Source organism: Scyliorhinus canicula, chromosome 7 (assembly GCF_902713615.1).
Source record: "Scyliorhinus canicula chromosome 7, sScyCan1.1, whole genome shotgun sequence".
In the NCBI taxonomy this organism is placed as follows: Eukaryota; Metazoa; Chordata; class Chondrichthyes; order Carcharhiniformes; family Scyliorhinidae; genus Scyliorhinus; species Scyliorhinus canicula.
In genome coordinates this window covers 8,682,777-8,708,541 of record NC_052152.1, presented here as the reverse complement: position 1 = coordinate 8,708,541, position 25,765 = coordinate 8,682,777, and the positions used below count along the sequence as shown (strand labels likewise).

The window sequence follows — 25,765 nt, the reverse complement described above, 5'->3', positions numbered from 1 at the left end:
CTCGAACCAGAAAGAATATAGAGCATTATTATTATTATTTATCTATTGTATAATACAGGGTTATAAGTGTTTAAAGGGCATTAGTGCTAGGCTGGGGCACTTTAATGATTACCATGCCAACCATGTCCTTTGACACTCTCTAAATCAATGTTTCTCAAACTTTTTCCCACGATGACTTTATTTTATTGCCACACTATGCGACACTGATGGGAATGGTAGGATGGAGGGAGGTTCGCTTCTGGATTTTAAGGGGGGTGTTGGGGGTGCGGAAGGTTCGCTGTGATTGGGACTGCTAAAGTTTGAATAGAATGGGATAGGATAGAACAGAATACTTCCAGTGCAGAAGGAGACCATTCAGCCCATCGTGTCTGCACCAACATTCCGAAAAAGCACCCTACCCAGGCCCACTCCCCAACCCTATCCCCCGAACCTCACCAAGAGGCAATTTAGCATAGCCAATCCACCAAACCGACACACCTTTCGACTGTGGAAGGAAACCAGAGCACCCGAAGGAAACCCACACAGGCAGGGGTAGAATGTACAAACTCCACATGGTTACCCAAGGTCGGCATCGAACCCGGGTCCCCTGGTGCTGTGAGGCAGCAGTGCTAACCACTGTGCCACCTTGCTGCCCTGCAATGTTGCAATGTGTAGGCAAACCCACATTTTCCACAGGCTTTTTGTTTTTACAAGCAGCAATCAGACCTCAAAGTATACCTGTTAGGCCACAGGGATCAGTAAGAAAAATGGTGCAAGGATTAAAAGGGCCCTGGCAGCAATTGCTGACTTGGAGATAACAAACCCAAAATCTTATCTCATGACCCCACTGGGGAACCCTGTTATAAATGGAACAAGGATTGTTTGCGGTTCTTCTGTTAATGTGACCATTGTGAGAGGTTTGGGGAAGAGGCTACAGGATCTGAGAGGCCTGGAGTTTTGCATATGTAAAACTTTGAAGGTAGCAGAGAAAGTCAATACGATTGTTGAAAAAAAAAACTGTACAGGATTCTTGCTTTATAAATGAAAGGTACAACGGCCAGGATGTTAAGCCAAACATTACAAAACACTGGATAGGCCTGAGATTGGAGTATTGTGTCCAACGTTTGGAGGGATGTCATGACCTTGAGAGGCCGGGTACAAAATAGATGTCCCAAAGTGATTTCAGGAATGAAGACTCCCAATGATATGGAGGGAGTGAAGAAAAAAGAATTGATCTCCTTAGAGCAAATACATTTAAGGGGTGATTGAAATGTTGTGTTCAAATTAAGAATCTTCTTGATAGAGTAAATGAGAATATATTGATCCAGTTATTCCCTACAATGGAACTGCTTTCAGGTGCATATTTGGGGCAGGTTCGGATATGCGTTGTTGATGGATGCAACTGGCCATTTAAAACATCAACACAACTGAAGTGGTGGTCCAGAAATGTGAAACCAGAGTGTGAGGATGACAGCAGGTAACCATAGCTCTGAACTTGGTGAATTAATTTGGAGAGATAATGTTCCTCTTTGGAGACTTCAGGTACCCCTTTGGATGTGATCCTTGGACAGCCTAGGGAGAGGTTAGTCACCTTTTGGGATTGTTGAAAGTAAATATAATTGTGCAGAAAAAGTGCATCAATGCGTTGGAACTGGCAAAGCTGTCGAGGAACTGTCAAAACTGTTAAAGGGCTATTGAAGCTGTCAAGAGCTGTACAGCTGTGAACGGATGGAGAATCCCGCTGTCATGAGCGGACGGAGAATCCCGCCCAATATCAGCTGTGCAAAATTACCTCCCTCAAAATGAGAGCAGCTGAGATCATGCAGTGTCTCGCAATCGCTCTGCTGCCCAATTAAAAGCACGGAGAGTGATCCCGAGGGGCTGAATAATGATCATGTGCCATTAAGTACCGGTTAATGCAATTTGAATGGAGCACCTCTCTCACTCCTTAATAGGGTTTCAGCTGTGCAGTTTTCTTGTGTAGTGGGCCAAACTGCACCAATCAACATGGTTTTTGCCATCTTTATGTACCGCATCCATTCGCAAAGTGGTCGATATTTTGTCCATTGCATCTGTTAGTCCAGGCAACCCTGCAAAAGGTAGATGGCAATAGTCAGTCAACAGATATTCAATCCAGATATTGATCTGTTCAAAATGGAATCATAGAGTAATAGAACCATTCAGCACCAAAAAGGCCCTTGGGCCATCGTGTCTACGCTGGTCAAAAACAACTACTTGACCATTATGATCGCATTTTCTAGCACTTGGCCCATAGCCTTGTATGCCCTGGCATCGCAAGTGCTCATCTAAATACTTCTGAAATGTTATGAGGGTCTCTGCCTCCACCACCCTTTCAGGCAGCGAGTTCCAGACTCCCACCACCCGCTGGGTGAAAAGGTTTCTCCTCACATCCCCTCTAAACCTCCTGCCTCTTACCTTAAATCTATGCCCCCTGCTCATTGATCCCTCAACCAAGGGGGAAAGTTTCTTCCTGTCTATCTATGTCTCATAATTTTATACATCTCAACCATGTCCCCTCTCAGTCTACTCTGCTCCAAAGAAAACAACTCCAGTCGAGGGGCTGATTTAGCTTAGGGGCTGATTTAGCTCACTGGGCTAAATCGCTGGCTTTTAAAGCAGACCAATGCAGGCCAGCAGCACGGTTCGATTCCTGTACCAGCCTCCCCGAACAGGCACCGGAATGTGGCCACTAGGGGCTTTTCACAGTAACTTCATTGAAGCCTACTCGTGACAATAAGCGATTTTCATTTTCATTTCATTTTTTCAATCTCTCTTCATAACTAACACTCTCCAGCCCAGACAATCTCAACGGCATTCTTTCCAGTGTTATCACATCACTCCTATAATGTGGATTCCAGAACTGCACACAATTCTCTAGCTGTGGCCTAACCAACATAACCTCCCTGCTCTTAAGCTCTATGCCTCGGCTAATAAAGACAAGTACACCATATGCCTTCTTAACCACTGTATCCACCGACCCTGTTACCTTAAAGAAATGGAGTACATGCACACCAATGTCTCTCTGATCCTTTGTGCTTCCCAGGGTCCTGCCGTTCTGGTTTAGCACACTGGGCTAAATCACTGGCTTTTAAAGCAGACCAAGGCAGGCCAGCATCACGGTTCAATTCCCGTAACAGCCTCCCCGAACAGGAGCTGGAATGTGGCGACTAGGGGTTTTTCACAGTAACTTAATTGAAGCCTACACGTGACAATAAGCAATTTTCATTTCATTTTAATTTCATTTCATCATGTATTTGGTTTGTTTGTCACCCCGTTGACTCTGTTAGATCTTGTAGCCCCTCACAGTCCAGCGGGTCAGGCCACTACAACATGACCATCATCATTATTCCTCAGCACTCACAGCTGCCTCACTCTCCAAGTCAGGGTTAGGGAAAGAATTCCTTAATGGCAAGGGTCACTGGCCAGGCAACTTGAAGGGCGCTGGGCAAATTGATGGGTGGTCCTCTGGATGGATCATGAGGACAAGAGGTTGTGGGGTGGGTTGGAGGAGTTGAATGTCCCAGGATGGAAGACCTAACTGATTGTCAGTCTCTCATCTTCTCCAAATTATTTCAAATATACGATGAATGTTGGGTTCGATCCAGCTGAGATTTCTGTTGTCCTGATAGATCCAGCTAAGGTGAGCAGATGTTGTTGAAGGCATCAAGGCCAAGGTAGGCTGGAGCCTGCACCACATGGGCAGGGGGCTGCGCACAGGCTCAAAGCCCAGCCACCCATTAGGCTGACGAGTGGGCTAGAAGGGTACACTGACGACGAACTGGCATGTACGGGACTCGCTGGTTCTACAAGGAGTTGAAGGGCACCATGTGCCACAGAAGACTGTATCTCACCAATGGACCACTGTGGCACCCTGTGGAGGAGAGCTCCCACTCCCGGTGGCCTTGAAGGTCACGGCAGCCCTCAACATCTACGCCACTAAGTCATTGAAGGGCTTGAGCTTGGGCCCGTGTGGCATCTCCCAGCCTTCTGGCCACAGGTACACCCAGGAGGTCACGATTCTCAGTAAGCCTGGGCATCCAACTACATGAACTTCGACCTGTACCAGGCCCACCAAGGTGCCAGGCTGCAGGATTCGGTGCCATCACCGGGGTGTCCCAGATCCAGGGGGCCATCGGTGGCATCCATGCTGCCGTGCAAGCACCGGGGTATCAGGGAATGCTCTATATTTACAGGAATGGATTCCACTCCGTGAATGTTCAGACCATGTGCGACCACCGCCTAAAGATAATGCATATGTGTGCCTGCTACCCTGGGAGCGTGTGTGACAGCTACATGCAGGAGCAGGAGCACACAGAGATTTCCAGTGTCTTTGAGGACCACCTCAGGATGTCGGTTTGGCTTTGTGATGGACAAGGAATACTCGCGAAGATCATGGCTGATTACGCCAGTGCAGAGATCTGAGACCGAGGCAGATTTTCCATACAATGAGACCCATGCTGCCACCCTTGCTGTCATTGAGCGGTGCATTGGCTGCTCAAAATGCACTTCTGCAGCCTGGACCACTTTGGCGGAACATTGCAATATAACGCCCAGGGGGGGTAGCCCGTTTTGTGGTGGTCTGCTGTTCCCTCCACAACATCAGTGGAGTGACATGCTGGATGAGGAGGAGAAGGAGGAACATGCGGCCTCGTCTGAGGAGAAGGACCAGGATGGGCTTGAGGAAGAGCCCAAGGTGGATCTGGAGGATGGAGGACAAGCAATGGCAAGGGATCAACATGCCAGGAGGGCCAGAGAGGCCGTCATAGCTTCCAGATACATTTGACAGGAGGGTCTGTGTCCATCAGCTCAATGCCCTCCCATCTCGGTATCCCTGTTCCCCCTTTCCATGACCCCCTGGCCCCCATTGCCCACCTCTAAGGGTCTATGTTACATCACACCAGGGTCACTTTTCAAGGCAGGAGGGTGATGACCACTCACTCTGTGGAAAACTGTGGTGTTCCTCAAGTTCCGATTCAGGATGACTCCAATCTTTCTGCTGACAGTGTAGTCCCATCCTCATGCCGTAGTCTGCATCGGGGTCACTTTATTTTGACCACTGAGGAGTGGGAGGCGAGGGAGGGGGCACTGCGGGGGGAACGTATGTTTCTAGTGAGTGAGGGGGCTTGCAGTTCAGCATGTCTGCCAATGGGTTTCCTGGGCTGTCACTAGTGGCCTCTCTTGGGGAGCCTGTAGCAGGAAGCAACTCCAGATGGGGATACCCACCCTATGCCATGCATTCCTGTTCCCCTCAATCAATGAAGTCCAATTCGTCCAATATTGAATGCTGTCCCCATACCCAAAAGGGTCTTGTAGTGTTTCCTCTGAATTGCTGGATAGAATGAAAGACATGAGCATCAACTTTTACACACTCTGTCTCACTCACACACACACACACACACACACACTCCCTCTCTTACACATACTCTCTCTCTCTCTCTCTCTTTCTCGCTCTCTCTCACATACACACAATCTTACACACACACACACAAACAAACACACACACACTTTCAATATGATGGCAACTAAAGTGGGGTCTGAGGTTAGCAGGGCCAACCAGGCCTCGCCAGGGTTGTCCCAGCAAGGCAATGGAGTTTGGGCTTACTCAGGGTAAGCACACCATTGCTGCGGGGATGGCCATTGTAGTTAGGGCACCTCTCCGTGGGCCTAAGAGTGCACATAAAGGAGGATCTCCACCCAGAGCTCACTGAGGGCTGCCAGGGTTTAACTTGTAGTCTCCCCACAAAACAGCTGTCCCACAATCACTGGTCAGACACCTGCCATGGTCGAGAAAAAGGCCCAAACTAGCCACTAAAGGGGCTCAAATGGGCCCCTGGGGGGGGGGGGGGGGGGCACGTCATCTGCCACTCTTACCCATGTGCAGAATGGCATGAAGGAGGCAGGGAGACAATGGGCATGCCACCTGCCCCCTTTCATCCAATTTTTCTAGCCTTCCCATTTCCCAGACCATCTCCAAAGGAAGAGTAGAATCCAATAATAATAATAATCGCTTATTGTCACAAGTAGGCTTCAAAGAAGTTACTGTGAAAAGCCCCTAGTCGCCACATTCCGGCTCCTGTTCAGGGAGGCTGGTACGGGAATTGAACCCGCCCTGCTGGCCTTGTTCTGCATTACAAGCCAGCTGTTGAGCCCACTGTGCTAAACCTGTCCCGCCATCCATCCATCCGTACTCTTCCTCTCATTCTCTTTGTCATACTCATTCGATTTCATTACTGGGTTAAAAATACTGGAACCACTCCCGAACAACACGGTGGTTGTACCTACACCACATGTCCTGCAGCGGTTCAAGAATGTGGCTCGCCACCCCCTTCTCAAGGGCAATTAAAATGGATATTAAATGTTTTCCTGGACAGCCATGTGTGGTGATATAACCACTGTAGTGATGTGTACTTGCAGTAGGGGGATGTATGCCAGTACCTGTAATACAGGTTCCTCCGGCTAGCTCCGCCCACAGGGTGCTTGTGTATAAATATCCGTGTGAGTCACTCAGACCCTAGTCTACAGTTGCAGAGGGAGGAATAGCATCACACAGCAATAAAGCCTCTATTGTACTACTCTCTCGTCTTTGAGTATAATTGTTAGCTGCCACACCATGCCCACATACCCTGAACGAGCTCACTCAGCCTCCCACAGCCCTCCCTCACATTCATTTCCCCATTCATTCTCATTCCCTCGCTCCCTCTCCATATTCTTCCCATTCCGACCATCCCCTCTCTTTTGTTGATACTCTGCCATCAATCACTATTTTCCTTGAGCTGCCCTTCCTTGAGCTTCCCAACCTTCACATTGTCTGTTGAGGTCAGTGTCCTTCTCCCATGTCATTGTTACATTCCCTCAATATGGAGAATCTCTTCCTCCAGCTCATTCCATGAAACCGAGCTTCTCGCCACCCGCTTGCTGATGTCTGATTTCCTCTGTTACAATTTTCAGACGTCCCCTCGGACGCCGAGGGTCTCTTTTAATGAAATGTTACTTTTTTTTCATCATGCCAACAAAATCTATCAAAGATCTAGTGAGAGGGGATAAACAGCAAGCAGGGCTTTATACCAGGCCACCATTCCAGGATGTAAATTGACTATGGACTTCACGCATTTAATGTCATCGGTCAGGTCATCATCGAGAAAAGCTGCAATAAAAACATATTAAACATAAAATTAGAGGACATGAAAGGAGGTAGAAAGAATTGCATTTATGCAGCACTTTCGAAGACCGATACCAAAGCACTTTAGAATTTAGAATTTAGAACAGTACAGCACAGAACAGGCCCTTCGGCCCTCGATGTTGTGCCGAGCAATGATCACCCTACTCAAACTCACGTATCCACCCTATACCCGTAACCCAACAACTCCCCCTTAACCTTACTTTTTAGGACACTACGGGCAATTTAGCATGGCCAATCCACCTAACCCGCACATCTTTGGACTGTGGGAGGAAACCGGAGCACCCGGAGGAAACCCACGCACACACGGGGAGGACGTGCAGACTCTGCACAGACAGTGACCCAGCCGGGAACCGAACCTGGGACCCTGGAGCTGTGAAGCATTTATGCTAAACACCATGCTACCGTGCTGCCTGTACTTTACGGTCGCTCAAGTAATTTTGAGGTGTAGTCACGATTGCAATGTATAAAATGAACAGTCAATTTTCACCCAGGAAACTCCCACGAACAGCAATGCTGAGAATCTTTCAGTGACTCTGGTTGCAAGCAAATATTGACCAGGGTTAACTCTGCAGTTCTTCTTTGAAATAGCGCCTGCAGCATCTCCTGAAAGGGAACTATGATAAAGGCTCATCGGAAAGACAGTGGGTGGGATTTTCCGCCCACTCCCATGGTCTTCTGGTCCCCCTTACGGTGACCCTCACCACGGGGAGGCTGCGACGAACAGGAAACTCTGTCGACAGTGACGGGACCAGAAGATCCCATCAGCAGTCAATGGCGGCACGCGCCTTTACCTCCAAGAAACACGCGTGCAGAAAGTCCTGCTCTGTACAGTAACTCTGACAGGGCTCCCTCAGTGCTACACTGGGGTGCCAGCCAGGATTGGTTTCCTGAATTAAGGGTTATCTCCTCAAGGACAAAGTTGAAAACCAATGTGTCATGGCTAATACCTGCTTTCTCAGGTGAGATCCAGGTGTCCTCCAAGAAGCCAATGAGGTAATATCCCCCAATGGTCCCTTCAACAGTTGACTTTCTTCCAACGTTAAATGTGTATTGTCTTTGATGTGGCCTTACTTACAACACTGGGTGCCTCCAGTAGGCACATCATCATCATGGGCAGCATGGTAGCACAGTGGTTAACACAGTTGCTTCACAGTTCCTGGGTCCCGGGTTCGTTTCCCGGCTTGGGTTACTGTCTGTGCGGAGTCTGCACATTCTCCCCCGTATCTGGGTTTACTCCGGGCGGTCCGGTTTCCTCCCACAGTCCAAAGACGTGCAGGTTAGGTGGATTGGCCAAGATAAATTTCCCCTTGGTGTCCAAAAATGTTAGGTGGGGTTACTGGGTTACGGGGATAGGGTAGAGGTGTGGGTTTAACTAGGATGCCCTTTCCAAGGGCCGGGGCAGACTCAATGGGCCAAATGGCCTTCTTCTGCACCGTAAATTCTATGATCATGAACAGCGTCATCCAGGACAATTGTGGGGGAACGAGCACTGTGCCACAGGGATCGATACTGGGGCCTCCTCTTTTTACAATCTACACATGTGACTTGGATGAAGGGACAGATGGGACGGTTGTTAAGTTTGCTGATAATACAAGGAAAGTTGGGAAGCAAGTTGTGAAAAGGACATAGGAGGATACAAAAAGATATAGATAGGTTAAGCAGGTGGGCAACGATCAGACAAATGGAGTATAATGCGGGAGAATGTAAAATTGTCCATTTTTGGCAGGAAAAATAAAAAAGAAGCATGTCATCAAAATGGTGAGAGAATGCTAAGGTGCAGAGGTATCTGGGCGTTCAGTGCAAGAATCACAAAAGGCTCGTATGCAGGTACAGCAAGTAATTAGGAAAGCTAATGCAATGTTCTTGTTTCTTGCCAGTGGGACTGAATACAAAGGTTGGGAGGTTATGCTTCAGTTATACAGGGCATTGGTGAGACCACATCTGGTCTACTTATTTACAAAAGGATGTAAATGCAATGGAAGAAGTTCAGAGAAGGTTTACGAGACTAACAGCTGGATTGGGCCAGCTGCCTCATGAGGAAATGCTAGGCTGGTGTCCACTGGTGTTTAGAAGAGTAAAAGATGACTTGATTGAAACTTAAAATCCTGAGGAGCCAACTCCATATTCTAACTCCATTTTCCAGCACTTGGCCAGTAACCTTGTGTGTTCTGTCATTTCAAGCTCATCTAAATACTTCTTGAAAGTTGTGAGGGTTCCCGCCTCCAGCAGCCTTTCGGGCAGCGAGTTCCAGATTCCTACTGGGTGAAAAAGATTTTCCTCAAATCCTCCGGCCCATTACCTTAAATCTATGTCCCCTGGTTTTCACAACTCCACTAAGGGGAAAAGTACCTTCCTATCCACCCTATCTATGTCCTTCATAATTTTATATAACTCAACACTAAGGGCAATTTTGGACACTAAGGGCAATTTAGCGTGGCCAATCCACCTAACCTGCACATCTTTGGACTGTACATAGAACATAGAACAGTACAGCACAGAACAGGCCCTTCGGCCCTCGATGTTGTGCCGAGCAATGATCACCCTACTTAAACCCACGTAACCCGTAACCCAACAATCCCCCCATTAACCTTACACTACGGGCAATTTAGCATGGCCAATCCACCTAACCCGCACATCTTTGGACTGTGGGAGGAAACCGGAGCACCCGGAGGAAACCCACGCACACACGGGGAGGACGTGCAGACTCCACACAGGCAGTGACCCAGCCGGGAATCGAACCTGGGACCCTGGAGCTGTGAAGCATTGATGCTAACCACCATGCTACCGTGAGGCCCCTGTAGGAGGAAACCGGAGCAACCGGAGGAAACCCACACACGGGGAGAACGTGCAGACTCCGCACAGACAGTGACCCAGCCGGGAATCGAGCCTGGGACCCCGGAGCTGTGAAGCAATTGTGCTATCCACAATGCTTCCGTGCTACCACTGTGACCCCCCCCCCCCCCCCCCCCCACCCCCCCCCCCCCCCCCCCCATATTCCAGATCGGATTACTTTCCTCGGTGTTTTCACGGCAGGTGCGTTGGAGATCGATCAGACAAGCCTCGAGCACCAGGACAAATCGCGGGGAGTTGCTGACTGGGAATGGGTGAATTGGGGTGAATCAGTCTGACGGGGGGAACCATTTTGTTTCCAACAGGGTTAGCGCTGAGCACCTTTCAGAAACAGGTGATCAGTTTTAACTTGGCAAACGCTGTCCTACCTGAGCAGCTTGTGCCGCAGTTCCTTTTGGTGACAGGAGTGTCATCATCCAGACACCACCAGAAACTGTTGATCTGGAACATTCCGCAATCCATTGACAAGATTTTTCCGTTTCTCCATTCGAGGTGGAGAGCTGCCGAGTTGTAGGCACTTTCATAGAAAGCAGTGCACAACCCTGGAAACCAGAGCACAAAGAAAACAAAGGGAGTTAAGTGGAGAGGAGCAAGGCCATTCAGCCCCTTCATCTTGATCTGTGATTCAAATCAGGCCTTGCCTGATCTACAATATTAGCTCCGCCTAAATATATAAACATCAAATTAATTCTCCTGTCACTCAGCATTCTGGCTTTAACATCTGCACACAGGTTTCCCAAGCTGTGTAGAACTAACTCGTCAGGAGTCGCGGAGGTGGGGGACTATTGGGAGTCACTGTTCAATGAAACTGGCAGGCTGGGAAGCCTTCAAAGAGTTGAACCAAATTGCTGCTTCCCTGTTCATCTGAAGGATTGGGGCTCCAAGGAATTCCGAGAGTGTGCTTCCACTGCTTTGCCGATGTTTTTTTTTTTCAAAGCTGTTTCACCTACCTCAAGACTTTGTCCATTTTGATCTGATCTTCTCCACTGTCAGCCTTCACCACAGCACTGGAGCTCAATGTGCAGCTGTACCAGGGAACTCTGATGAAGAACAAGAGAAGCAGCAACAGTAACAAGGACAGAGGCAGCAGGAGCAGGAACAAGGCCAACAGCAGCTGCCTTCTCCGGCGCCACAATATAAAGTATCCAGGCAAAGAGTGTCCTTGACATGACAGCACCTCAGGATTCTCAGGCTTTCAGGGCATGCTGTTGCTGACATCTGCACCCTCCTGGAAAAAGGCCTCCTTCCAAGAGGACCAGCTGGCCATGCATTACTGGTCACTGCAGCTTCGAATCTCTTACCCTCTTGGCTCTTCCATGGATCTGCTGGCAACATCAGCGGCATTTCACAATCACATTCACACATGTGTAACTACCGGCCAATGGCAGCCACCTTTGTCAAGCCACCATAAATCCTTTGACCCTTGTGAAGTCACTGAGACCCAGAGGGTTTGTGCACCTACTGTGGTGTCGAGAATCCCAATGCTGCAGAAACTCAGTGACTGCGCACACGCGGAACTCCTCTGAGGACCTGGTTGATACCACCAGTGAGCAGCACTGCTACAGGGAGGAACGGTACAACTCGAGCCACCTGACTATAAAATCAGTTGTAGAAAAAGCTAAGTCATGGAGAAAGGGGCTGGTTTAGCGCAGTGGCCTAGACAGCTGGTTCGTGATGCAGAACAAGGCCATGCAGCGCAGGTTCAATATCCGTACCATCTGAGCATTCTGAATTCTCCCTTTGTGTACCCGAACAGGCGCCGGAATGTGGTGACTAGGGGCTTTTCACAGTAACTTCATTGCAGTGTTAATGTAAGCCTACCTGTGACAATAAAGGCTATTTTTTTTCTCAATGGTTTGATTTTGATTTATTACTGTCACATGTACATATTGGTGCCAACAAACAGCATGGATTCCACCCCCCCCCCCCCCTCCCCCCCCCCGTGATTGAAACTGGCAAATTGAGTGTACAGGCCATCAGTGAGGGACAGCATGCACTCAGTTCCCCAGCACAGGTGGGCAATCTTCCAAAGTGGGTGGACATCAGCACAAAGGCCTGGGGCATGGTTGCACTCATGGAAGAGACAAATTCTTCCAATCTCTCTCCACGATGATCCAGCACATCCAAGGGTGTGCGGAGGAAATGCTGACAGAACCACACACATTTCGCACTACTGTTCGGGAAGTGTCTTTCTTTACCGACAATCCCAAGGGCCAACGTCTGATTCCAGCTCAGCGGGTCTTGGAGAGCTCTTCACCCTCTGAAGAGGACTGCTGTGCCTGCCTCCAACATCTGCAGCTGCTCACACGTGACATGTAACTCATCACATGACAACCTGGTTATCTCCACTTCCTGTACCCACCGAGCTGTATGAATCAGCGCTGGTGAAAGATGCGCATGACTCATGTGACAGAGCATTCTCAGAGTGCTCAACCTCCTCTTAGGACTCCTTGACCTCCTGCTCCAACTCATCCATCATCCTGGAGGTAAAGGACATGGATTACAACTATCGTGAGGAAATGGTTCAAAGTTTATATTGTGTTGACATTTCAGTTACTGATGGCAATTTAACATGTGTGACTGCGACGTGTCAGGTAGCAGTGCATCATCTAATGCTGTTTTGTAAAGTATGTGGAAACCTTCCTCTCTTCATTGCTTATACCCATGGACTCCATCACCCCACCCATCTCCAAGGCTGCGGCACAGTGGGTAGCATCTCTGTCACTGAGCCATAAGCTTCGGGTTCTGGCCCCACACCAGGAAGGTGCCAAATAGGTTGAGAAGCAACTTGTAAGTCCTTCCAACACACGTCTCTGACATACAGTAAGAGCAGAAGAGATTCCTGGTCAGCCGTGTGGTGAAAAGAAATTGGGGCTTCTACCGTAGGTATCCATAGCTTCAGGCTACAAACAAGCATGAAACGTATTGTGTTGCTTTTTTATAAATTCATTTACGGGATGTGGGCGTCGCTGGTGAGGCCAGCATTTGTTGCCCATCCCTAGTTGTCCTTCCGACGATGGTGGTGACCTGCGTTCTTGAACCGCTGCAGTCCTTGAGGTGTAGATACACCCACTGTGCTGTTAGGGAGGGAGTTCCACATATGCATGCTGCAGCAATCTTGATGCCTTGGGCGGCGTCTGTTGCCTGGATGGCCCATCAGTTGGATGGATGGCCAATGGGGATCCGATGGGTGCCAAGAGCAGAGGGTTTGACTGGGGTGGGATTGAGACCTAACTCCTTGCCCACCCGCAGTGTTGGACGTGGTGCGGTGGGCAGAGGACTCAAGAAGTCAGAAACCTTTCCATCGGATTCATACCCTTAGCTCGTCATCCACTCTGGTCCTCTCTTCTTCAGCAATCAAGTTGCCTTTGATTTTAGGCCACCCTCCTGTGGCTTTCCGCCTTTCCCTTCTCCTGCAAGCACACACAGTAGAAAGTGACGACTATGATAGGAGAATGAAAACGACGACCTTTGTGAAGGAAGGTGTTTTAAATGACATCAAGATGATGGTGCCCATTGTGCTGAGGTCTGCTGTGGAGGGGATTACTGAGAAAGTCAATGTTGGGATGGGTACCTGAGATGTGTGATATCAACTCACCTTTCCTGCCCGTCAAAGGTCAACAAACCTCTTGTTGTGCTGAATTCAGGTGCGAAGAACTACATGTACATGCTGCTGATGGTTTCTACAACTTCCACCTTGCCTGTTTGCTTTGTCTATCTGGCCTCTGCTCGGTTCACACTTGTTTACAGTTGCTCATTCCATCCAGCATCACATCCAGAGGAGAGTTAAAAAACTGAGTAAGGGGAGAAAGGGTAGGTGGGGGGAGTGGGGAGGGGTGCAGGAAGAGGGTGGGGGTAGCCTGTCCATGTCTTGCCTCCATTGTTTTTCTTGCTGCACCATCCTGATCCAGTGTAGGAGGCAGCCATTATGATTGGTTCCCTGCCATTGACTGATGCAGATCTTCATCACGCCTACAGTCCGTTATGGGTTGGAATGTCTAGGAGTGGGGCACTAATGTCATGGCTGAGTTAAATGGCCATAACACATCAGCAATGATCAATTTCCCGCTGTCGGCCCTCTGCTGTGAATAGGTTGGTTTCACTAAAATTCCTCTCACCAACTCAGAAGGGGTAAGAGCAGCAATTTTCATTCCTCACAGGGGCATTGAGGGCTCAGATCGTATTTACATCAGTCCAAACGCACCGTGGTCACTGTTATCAAGCATTTTATTTCCAGGAATTCTAAACCGTATTCAAATCTCCAACTCGTGGGCTGGGATTCTCCAATCCTGCACCGGGTTGGAGAATCGCCGGGGTGGGGGGGCGCAAGAATCGCGGCGCGCCACTCCGACGCTGGGCCGCTGATTCTCCGGCAACCGGAGAATTGGTGCCAATTGCACCCGCGGAGTCGCCCCCGTGCCGGTCGGGGGGTCGTTGAAAGCGGGCCCCCCCCCCCCCTGGCGATTCTCCTTGCCTCGAGGGTCCGAGTGCCGAGTGCCCGTCGAGTTCGGCCGAGTCCCGCCGAGTGCCGCCGCCCTGGGTTACGTATGGTCCCATCCGGCTGGTCCTCGCAGTTCTGGCTGGGGGCAGGGAGTTCCGAATCCGGCGGGGGGGCCTCCACAATGGCCAGGCCTGTGATCGGGGCCCACCGATCGGCGGGCGGGCTAATTCCAGGGGGGGGGGGGGCAGATGTTCCTTGTCGGACTCCACCATATTGCCCGGGGGCCGGCATGGAGACGGCAACTCATACGCATGCGCTGACCCGCGCTGGCCGTGGTGCGCATGCGCGGACCCATACCAGCCGTGGTGCGCATGCTCAGACCCATACCGGCCGTGGTGCACATGCGTGGACCCATACTGGCTGTGGCGCGCCAGCTTTCGAGCACCGGAGCAGCAGACAGCACTCCACACTGTACTAGCCCCCTAGGAAAGGGAGAATGCCTGGGCCTGGAAGCTGGTTGATGCCGGAGTCGCTCTTGCCGGTTTTGACGCCGGTGTCAACACTTGGCCGGGATTTCGGAGATTCCCGCCCGTGATCTATGGACTAGTTCAGTCACATAGGCTGGGATTTTCCCGTTGTGGGGGCACCCGCCACGGTTGATTTGGCAGCCCATCGAAAAATCCATCGACTTTCGTTGGGGCCGTGCGATTCTGATAGTGCGACAAGGTCAGAAAATCCCACCCATAACCACAATACCATTTCTTCAATAGTTAAGCAACTAAGGTTTGTTTTAAAAAAACCTGCTTTTCGGATACCGTTCTAGGTAAGACCAGACAAGTCTTAGTGCCCATTCCTAGTTGCCCCTTTGGTGGTGCTAAGCTGTCTTTTTGAACCACTGCATGGTGTAGGTGCTCCCACAGTGCTGTTAGGGAGGCAGTTGCAGGGTTTCGGTTCAGGGATGATGTAGGAACGGTGGTATATTTCAAAGTCATGATGATGCATGACTCGAGGGGGGATTTCAGGGATAGTGATCTTCCCATGCAGCAGGTTTAGAATTATGGAATCTATAGAATCCCTACAGATGCAGAGGAGGGAATTTGGCCCATCGAACCTGCAACGACCCTCTGAAAGAGCACCCTATCTCGGCCCATGGCCCTACTCTATTCCCGTAGCTCCACCTAAGCTTTTGGACACCAAGGGGCAATTTAGCATGGCCAGTCCACCTAACCTGCACACCTTTGGTCGGTGGGAGGAAACCGGAGCACCCGGAGGAAGCCCACGTGGACATGGGGAGGAAGTGCAAACTCCACACTGAAAGTCACTCGAGGTCAGAATCGAACCCGAGTCCCTGGAGCTGTGAGGCAGCAGTGCTAACCGCTGGGCCACCGAGCCGCAGTGGTTTAGAAGGTGCTGGTAATAAAGCCTTGGCATCTTAAAGATGGGACACATGGAGGTCACTGTGCTGTGTTTTTTGGGAGAATTCTCTCTGCACAACGGAGTTTGTTGGGCAACCTGAGTGGAGCTACCTGCACTTATAGGTCAATGGGAGAAACATTTCTCAGAATAGATACTTTAGAACTGCAAAAACAGTGTTGAAGAAGCAGCCTGATTTGCCAGCATACTAACACTAATTAACACTAATTAACACTAACAGGTATTGATTTGACAAAGTGGCCACTTTCCTCATCGTAAGAAGTCTTACAACACCAGGTTAAAGTCCAACAGGTTTGTTTCAAACACAAGCTTTCGGAGCACTGCTCCTTCTTTAGGTGAATGGAGAGGTATGTTCCAGAAACATTTATATAGACAAAGTCAAAGATGCCAGACAATGCTTGGAATGTGAGCATTTGCGGGTAATCAAATCGTTACAGATCCAGAGATAGGGGGTGATCCCAGGTTAAAGAGGTGTGAATTGTCTCAAGCCAGGACAGTTGGTAGGATTTTGCAAGTCCAGGCCTGATGGTGGGGGGTGGATGTAATGCGACATGAATCCAAGATCCCGGTTGAGGCCGCACTTGTGCGTGCGGAACTTAGCTATAAGTTTATTGCTAGGCAATTCTGCGTTGTCGCGTGTCCTGAAGACCGCCTTGGAGAATGCTTACCCGGAGATCAGAGGTGGAATGCCCTTGACTGCTGAAGTGTTCCCTGACTGGAAGGGAACATTCCTGCCTGGTGATTGTCGCACGATGTCCTTTCATTCGTTGTCGCAGTGTCTGCATCGTCTCGCCAATGTACCACGCTTCGGGACATCCTTTCCTGCAGCGTATGAGGTAGACTACATTGGTCGAGTCGCGGTCTTCAGGACACGCGACAACGCAGAATTGCCGAGCAAAAACTTATAGCTAAGTTCCGCACGCATGAGTACGGCCTCAACCGGGACCTGGGATTCATGTCGCATTACATTCACCCCCCACCATCTGGCCTGGGCTTGCAAAATCCTACCAACTGTCCTGGCTTGAGACAATTCACACCTCTTTAACCGGGGATTACCCCTATCTCTGGATCTGTAACGATTTGATTACCCCCAAATGCTCGCATTCCAAGCATTGTCTGGCATCTTTGAATTTGTCTGTATATATGTTTCTGGAACATACCTCTCCATACATCTGAGGAAGGAGCAGCGCTCCGAAAGCTAGTGTTTGAAACAAACCTGTTGGACTTTAACCTGGTGCTGTAAGACTTCCTACTGTGCTCACCCCAGTCCAACGCCGGCATCTCCACATCATGACTTTCCTCATCATGCTATCTAACCATTAGCTTCTAAAGTTGTAAAAAAACAGATGAAAATGTTCTCAGGATCGCAAATTTATTACCCATGAACCACATGAAAGTAATCAGAACATGTAGAAACTATTACGATTAAATGGGGTGTCAGCATTTGTCTATGTTTAGCTAGCGTTACTCACAATCATTCAGTCTGTACCCGTGGTAACCGTCCAGTCCAGCATTCTTTAAAATCCGAGCTAGCTCGCACCTATCAAAGATTTTGGTGCTTGCCGTCAAGAGGAGGGTGCTCAGAATTAGAAGTGTCTTCATTCTGATGGTATTGACTTTGGTAGGAGTCCCTTAGACAATTCTGCTCTTCTGCAGCAGTGGACCTTTGGTCATCAGGCACCTCAAACACGATCCTGAGGGGAAAAAGTTAACAATGATGTTAGCCCCATTCCCCCGCCATGATCCTATATGGACGGATCTTGAGTGGTTCAGACTATCTCGCGCTGTAATTAGCTGGTTCTCCCCAATCCCTGCATTGGATTCAATGAGTGAAGAGCAGCTTGGTGTGACCGCGTTAAACAATGAAGATCCATTAGTAATCTTCCTTGCTTTTGGCACCATTCCCCAATATAGAAAGCTTTGCAAAATTGGGATAAATACATTTGTGATATTCTTACTCACTTCTTTACATGCCCTGAGGTGGAAACAATGGGTTTCTTGGGAATTTGTCCAACGTCTGTCCCATTAATTTCTCCATTGCCACTTCTAAAACATGTTTTGTGCAAAGTGCCTCACCTATTGTAACGTTGGAATTTTGTCCACTTGTTTGACAGTGAAAACAAATACAAAATGCTTGTTAACAAGTCTGCCATTCCCTTATGATCTGTTATGGTCTCAACTTCATCTGTCATTGATAGATTTCCCATGCCTCTTCACCCTCCTCTTTCTTAATATATCTATCAAGGTTTTTGCTGTTAGCTTTGAAACACATGAAAACTTCTTTTTCTTAACAAATACCTTTCTTTGCACCTTTTATCATGGAGGATTGCACAGTGTTTATAGCACATACCCTGTGGCTCACAAGGTCAACACCATGAGACTCCTCTCATCCATCTTCAACTCACCTTCACAACATATCTTTCTATTTCTTTTTCCCTTGTGTGTTTATTTAACTTCCTATAAATACACCTTTTAAATACACCTTTGCTCTTTGCATGAACCTTTCCAAGTAGGACTGAGTTCCACAACCTAGCCACACTCTGGGCAAAGAAGTTTATCGTTGCATTTATTGATGACTGTCTTTCAATTGTGACCCCGAGTTTGGACACCCAACAAATGGACAATTCATCTCCAAATCTGCCCTTTTATCATTTTAAAGACCGCTGCCTTCTACTTTCTGGAGGAAGCCGCTCCAACTCATTCAGCATTTTCTAATCAGCATAACCTCTCATTACGTCCTTTGATGCTTCTTACAGCTTTCCTCAGCCATTGGATTTTTGTGTTTGCGATGAGAATATCCTTTGAGTTTCATCCAGTCTCTTACCACATTTGATCATCGGCCGAGCGAGGTTCCCTGTGGAACCTCCCTTACAGCATCTACCTGATAAAATACTCCAGTGTTGAATTTATTGTACTTTATCTCCCGGCTATTATTGCCCTTGGACCTTGCTGCCTTCTGGGCTGGAAAAAATAAATTAAAATTTGCCGCTATTGGGACTGACCCTGAAATAGTGTCTCAATTTATGGCAGTTTTGTCCTGTTCTCGTGGCTAGGAGATTGACTCTTCGAAGAGAGACCTGTCATTCTCATACCTCTGACCACCTCGCACCACCCCACTCTCCTGGAACACAAATAATTCTGTGAGGCAAACAATGCGAGGATTACACTGACGCCAAAGGAGCCTTTGTCTTTTAGGTGGAGCTGCAGGTTTTAAATTGTATCAAATAGTTCTGTTTTGTTCTAAACAGGCCAGGTGGGGTTACGAGGTTACAGGGCGAGGGCGGGCTAGTGGGCCGAGGTGTGCTGCTCTTTTGGAGTGTCGGTGCAGAGTCGATGGGCCGAATAGCCTCCTTCTGCACTGTAGGGTGTGTATGATCCTATGATTCTATTCTATGATTCTGTTCTGTGTCACCAGAGGCTCTCCCATTAACAGGACAGCCCAGTTTACCTTGGATCAAATAATTTTCTGCCTCATCGAAGCTTGCCTCACTTAAATTTAAAATCTTGGCTTTTAATTCACCTTTTTCCAACCTAGACCAAACATCAAATCCAATCATATGAACAATGATTAATTAATGTGGCAAATTGTTAACAGAGCTTCCCTCTCCTGATGAAGATTGAACAGAGCATCGGTATGGTTTCCATATTAATTGTCTAAATTGACACTGATTTGGGATTCCTCCATCTGTCCTCCACTCTTAAGTTTAAGTTACAATCTTTATATTGCTTCCTCCTCCTTTTTCAAAATTATATTCAAAAATTCCTCACAACTTTGTGGTGTGGGTGATTAAGCTTCCCCTTGTGAGCAGAATTTTCTGCTCTGAGACAGTTAATTTACTATTGACAGTTGCTTTACAAACCTGATCCAGCTTTCCAAATGTCCTTGAAACTTCAACATATTCACAGAAACTTTTACCCATCGCTTTCTCCCAGATTATAATTCAATGTTATCAGTCACAAGGTCATGAGAAATAAATCTCTTTGGTTACAGTTATATTGCTTGCTCACCATTTCTCGTAGCATTGCCTTAACATCATCTGTAATCTGCCATTGAAATAGATTGGAAGAATTAACCCTGCAATTTCAAATCCTTGTACATCTGCTCAAGGGATGTTTGATGGGACAGCACAGAAAGAGCTTTACTCTGTATCTAACCCCGTGCTGTACCTGTCCCGGGAGTGTTTGATGGAGCAGTGTAGTGGGAGGTTTACTCTGTATCTAACCCCGTGCTGTACCTGTCCTGGGAGTGTTTGATGGGGACAGTGCAGAGGGAGTTTTACTCTGTATCTAACCCCGTGTTGTACCTGTCCCGGGAGTGTTTGATGGAGCAGTGTAGTGGGAGGTTTACTCTGTATTTAACCCCGTGCTGTACCTGTCCTGGGAGTGTTTGATGGGGACAGTGCAGAGGGAGTTTTACTCTGTATCTAACCCCGTGTTGTACCTGTCCTGGGAGTGTTTGATAGGGACAGTATAGAGGGAGCTTTACTCTATATCTAACCCTGTGCTGTTCCTGTCCTGGGAGTGTTTGATGGGGACAGTGTAGAGGGAACTTGAAATGAAATGAAATGAAAATCGCTTATTGGCACAAGTAGGCTTCAAATGAAGTTACTGTGAAAAGCCCCTAGTCGCCACATCCCGGCGCCTGTTCGGGGAGACAGTGAAGAGGGAGCTTTATTCTGCATCTAACCCCGGTGCTGTAGCTGTCCTGGGAGCATTTGATGGGGACAGTGTAGAGGGAGCTTTGCTCTGCATCTCATTCCATGCTGTACCTGTCCTGGAAAGTTTGAAGGTCACAATGTGGAGGGAGCATTACTCTGTATCTAACCCCATGCTGTACCTGTCCTGGGAGTATTTGATGAGGACAGAGTAGAGGGAGCTTTACTCTGTATCTAACTCTGTGCTGTACCTGTCCTGGAAGTGTTTGATGGGGACAGTGCAGAGGGCGCTTTACTCTGTATCTAACCCTGTGCTGTACCTGTCCTGGGAGTGTTTGATGGGGACAGTGTAGAGGGTGCTTTACTCTGTAGCTAACCCCGTGCTGTATCTGTCCTGGGAGTATTTGATGAGGACAGTGTAGAGGGAGGTTTACTTTGTATCTAACCCTGTACTGTAACTGTCCTGGGAGTGTTTGATGGGGACAATGTAGAGGGAGCTTTACTCTGTTTGTAACCCTGTGCTGTAACTGTCCTGGGTGTGTTTGATGGGGACAGTGTTGAGGGAGCTTTACTCTGTATCTAACCCTGTGCTGTACCTGTCCTGGGAGTGTTTGATGGGGACAGAGTGGAGGGAGGTTTACTCTGTATCTAACCCTGTGCTGTACCTGTCCTGGGAGTGTTTGATGGGGACAGTGTAGAGGGAGCTTTACTCTGTATCTAACCCCGTGCTGTACCTGCCCTGGGAGTGTTTGACGGAGCTTTGTAGGACTTGAACAACACTTGTTAATTCAATGTTACACTCGCTCTACACAGCTCCATAAAACACTCGGGCACGTACAGCTGATCGTGCCTTAATAAGACCACATCTAGAATATTCAGTACAGTTTTGGTCAACTTTTTAAGGAAGGATAAAATTGCTTTCGAAGCTTTTCAGAGAAGGTTCACCGAACCTACTTCAGGGATGAAGGTATTGGATTATGAGCAATGGTTGAACATGAGCCTATATTTATTGGAATTTGGAAGGATGAGCAGAGACTTATTAAAACATATAAGATCCTGAGGAGACGTGAAAGGGTGGATGCTGAGAGGAAATTTCTCCTCATGGGGGACTCTTGGACTAGGAGACACAGTTTAAAAAATAAGGATCTCCTATTTAGAATTGAGATGAGGAGAAGCGCTTTGTCTCAGAGGGTTGTTAATGTGTAGTGATGCACAATCAATGGACACGAAATGTAGATAAAGTCCGAACGATAGGCTTTAATACACAAGAAGTGGACCCGGCAGCAGACGTACAGAAGAATGGCAGACTGCCGGGGAACACGGGTTCTTATCCCCCGCCTCGTAGGTGGAGCTACCTACCTCTCAGCCAATCGACTGATAAGCACCTGACATACCTGGGCCAATGGGCAGCGAGTCCTCTGCACCAATGGCAGCTCACACTCCCGGGTACCGTAATACCCCTAGTCATACTACCACATGGAGACTTTCTTCACCAGAGAGCAGTGGAAGGTAGGTCACTGAGTATATTCAAGCTTTTATTTAATATGTTTATGGGATATGGGTGTCATTGGCTGCACCAGCATTTATTTTCCGTCCCGGGTTTCTCTTCCAAAGGTGGTGGTGAGCTGCCTTCTTGCAGCCCATGTGGTGTAGGTACACCCACAGTGCCGTTAGGGAGGGAGTTCCAAGATTTTGACCCAGTGACTGTGAAGGATGGTGAGGGAAACATCCAGGTGGTAGTGTTCCTGTGTATCTGCTGCTCTTGTCCTTCTAGATGGTAGTGATCATGGGTTTGGATCATGCTGAAGGAGCCTTGGTGTGTTCCTGCAGTGCATCTTCCAGATGGTACACACGGCTGTCAATATGCATCGGCGGTGGAAGGATTGAATATTTGTGGAAGGGCAGGGGAGGTCAATTAGCTCAGTTGGCTGGACGGATGGTTTGTAATGAAGAACGGTAACAACAGTGCGGGTTCAATTCCGTTACTGGCTGAGGTTATCATGAAGGCCCCATGTTCTCATCCTTGCCCTTCGCCCGAGGTGTGGAGCCCCTCAGGTTAAACCACCACCAGTCAGCTCTCTCTCACAAAGGGGAGTGCAGCCTATGGGGTTATGTCTACTTTCATTCATTGCACCAATCAAGTGGGCTGCTTTGTCCTGGATGGTGTCGAGCTTCTTGAGTGTTGTTGGAGCTACACTCATCCAGGCAAGTGGAGAATATCCCAACACACTCCTGACTTGTGTTTTGTAGATGGTGGACAGGCTTTGGGAGTCACGAGATGAATTACTGGCTGCAAGATTCATAGCTCTGACCTGTTCTGGTAACCACAGCATTTATGTGGCTAAGCCAGTTCAGTTTAGTAATTGACAAGGGAATGGAGGGCTATGGGGGACAGGCAGGAAAGCGGAGTTCAGACTCGCATCAGATCAGCCTAACCTTAATGAAAAGTAAAGTCGGCTTGGAGGGCCGAATGGCCTAATCCCGCTCCTAATTCTTGTGTTTTTACGAGTAGTGCTCCCTCTACAGAAGGTTCATCCAGCCCCCAGAGACCCACAACCCAACACCCAAAGACTCTGTGACCGGTCTGCAGACTCACTGTTAGGGTAAGCTCAATGAAAGATCTGCAAGGAACTGCTCCTTAAATCACAGGCCATTTCCCTCCTGTGATTGCTGAAGACGGGCTCACCAGTGAGCCTATCCTGTTTGAGTTTAATTATTTAAGTGTGGCTCAATTAGGTTTAGATATAAATATATTGTCACATGTACCGAGGTACAGTGAAAAGTATTGTTCTGCGTACAGTCCAGACTGATCATTCCATACATGAAAAAACACAGGACATACAATAGATACACGATGTAAATGCATCGACACAGACATTGGTGAAGCTTACGGAGTGTAGTAGTACTCAGTAGAGAAGATGTGTGGAGAGATCAGATCAGTCCATAAGAGGGTCATTCAGGAGTCTGGTAACAGCGGGGAAGAAGCTGCTCTTGAATCTGTTGGTGCGTGTTCTCAGTCTTCTGCCCAATGGAAGAGGTTGGAAGAGAGAATAAGCCGGGTGGGAGGGGTCTTTGATTATGCTGCCCACTTTCCCCAAGGCAGCGGGAGGTGTAGATGGAGTCAATGGATGGGGGGCAGGTTCGTGTGATGGACCGGGCTGTGTTCACGACTCTCTGTAGTTTCTTACGGTCTTAGGCCGAGCAGTTGCCATACCAGACTGTGATGCAGCCAGATAGGATTCTTTCTATGGTGAACCTGTAAAAATTGGTTAGCGACAATGTGGACATGCCGAATTTCCTTAGTTTGCTGAGGAAGTATAGGCGCTGTTGTACTTTCTTGATCATAGCGTCGACTGGGTGGACCAGGACAGATTGTTGGTGATGTGCACACCTAGTATCTGAGAGTGACTGTGTGTGTAAGTGAGTGAGTTAGTATCTGTGAGTGACTGTCTGGGAGTGAGTGAGTGAGTTAGTATCTGTGAGTGACTGTGTCTGTGAGTAAGCTGGTATTTGTGAGTGACTGTCTGTGAGTGAGTTAGTATTTGCGATAACGATCTGTGAGAGTGAGTAAGTGTGAGTGTGATCCTTCTGAAGTAAGGTGTCAAAACTTTGCCCGGCTCGGAGATGAACCAATGTGAGTGAGTTATTACCCGTGAGTGAGTGTGTGAATGAGTGAGTCTGTGAGTGAATAATTCTGAGAGTGAGTCTGGGTGACACTGGTGAGTGAGTGTATGAGAGAGGGAGAACCCTGATACTGGGAGTGAAGGAGACAGGGACTCCTTGTCTTCCCAAAACCTATCTGCAAAGCAGGCCAGGAGAGGAGGAAAACTCAGGCAGCAAGGTAAGCCGCTTCTGACCCCCACTTCAGCACTGGGACCAGCTGAGAATGTGTAGAGGCAAATGCAAGGTCAGGGTTAATTAAACCCAACTCCTTAGATCATCCCCAGATGCTCCTCTTCCCTGATAACCAGAATGTAGGGCCTTCTCTGTCTCTCTCACTCTGCTTCGAAACCAAAAAGACAAATAAAATGTTTTATTGGTTATCTCTGTTGCTTGACACTTTTTAATAGCAAAATAATTTGGATGCTGGAAATCTGGAAACAAAAACAGAGAAAAAGCTGGAAGTACTCAGTAAGGCTGGAGAGAGAGAAAAGGAAAGTAAACATTTTGAGTCTGAATGACTTCTTCAGAGCTCTCAAGCACAGGGTCAAATACAGAGTACAGCTCCCCCAAACCGTCCCCATCAAACACTCACAGGAAGTGTGCACTGTTCCATCAAAATACTCCCAGGGCAGGTACAGCACAGGGTTAGATACAGAGTAAGGCTCCCTCTACACTGTCCCTATCAAACACTCCCAGAACAGGTACAGCACGGGGTTAAATACAGAGTAAAGCTCCCTCTACACTGTCCCCATCAAACACTCCCAGGACAGGTACAGCACAGGGTTAGATACAGAGTAAAGCACCCTCTACACTGTCCTCATCAAACACTCCCAGATCAGGTACAGCACGGGGTTAGATAGAGTAAAGCTCCCTCTACACTGTCCTCATCAAACACTCCCAGGACAGGTACAGCACGGGGTTAGATACAGAGTAAAGCTCCCTCTAGACTGTCCCCATCAAACACTCCCAGATCAGGTACAGCACGGGGTTAGATAGAGTAAAGCTCCCTCTACACTGTCCTCATCAAACACTCCCAGGACAGGTACAGCACGGTGTTAGATACAGAGTAAAGCTCCCTCTAGACTGTCCCCATCAAACACTCCCAGATCAGGTACAGCACGGGGTTAGATAGAGTAAAGCTCCCTCTGCACTGTCCCTATCAAACACTCCCAGGACAGGTACAGGACGGGGTTATATATAGAGTAAAGCTCCCTTAAATCGGTCCAACAAGATGTCTAATTCAGAAAATTATGACATTACACATACTGAATCAAAACAGATGCCAACACAGAAAACTCTCTCCACAGCATTGTCAAAGAATTGTTACACTTGCCCTTCTGCCAATTCAGACTGGCACATTCCTCCACACCGAGATTCTCTCCTCTTACCTCCTCAGACTTGTACCTCGTTTCTTCCTGTTTCTGTTGCTGGTGCTGATTGAAGAGGCCAACAAGCTGATCTTACAGGGTTTTCTGCTCACTATAGTCTTTGAGAGCCTGATGCAGAGGACTTAGGGGAGGAGTCATGAACAGGACAAAGAGG

At 48.3% G+C, this 25,765-nt stretch overlaps 1 protein-coding gene across 1 annotated transcript; it reads right to left on the bottom strand.

The window, feature by feature from the left end:
• Positions 1–689: 689 nt before the first annotated feature.
• LOC119968720 (lysozyme C-1-like) lies at positions 690–25,765 on the bottom strand. Its single transcript, XM_038801351.1, has 5 exons — positions 25,612–25,765; positions 17,378–17,599; positions 10,399–10,572; positions 7,066–7,144; positions 690–2,069 (listed from the first exon to the last, which is right to left on the bottom strand). The coding sequence occupies exons 2-5, from the start codon at positions 17,505–17,507 to the stop codon at positions 2,003–2,005; spliced, it is 450 nt and encodes a 149-aa protein (XP_038657279.1). The 5' UTR covers positions 17,508–17,599; positions 25,612–25,765; the 3' UTR covers positions 690–2,002.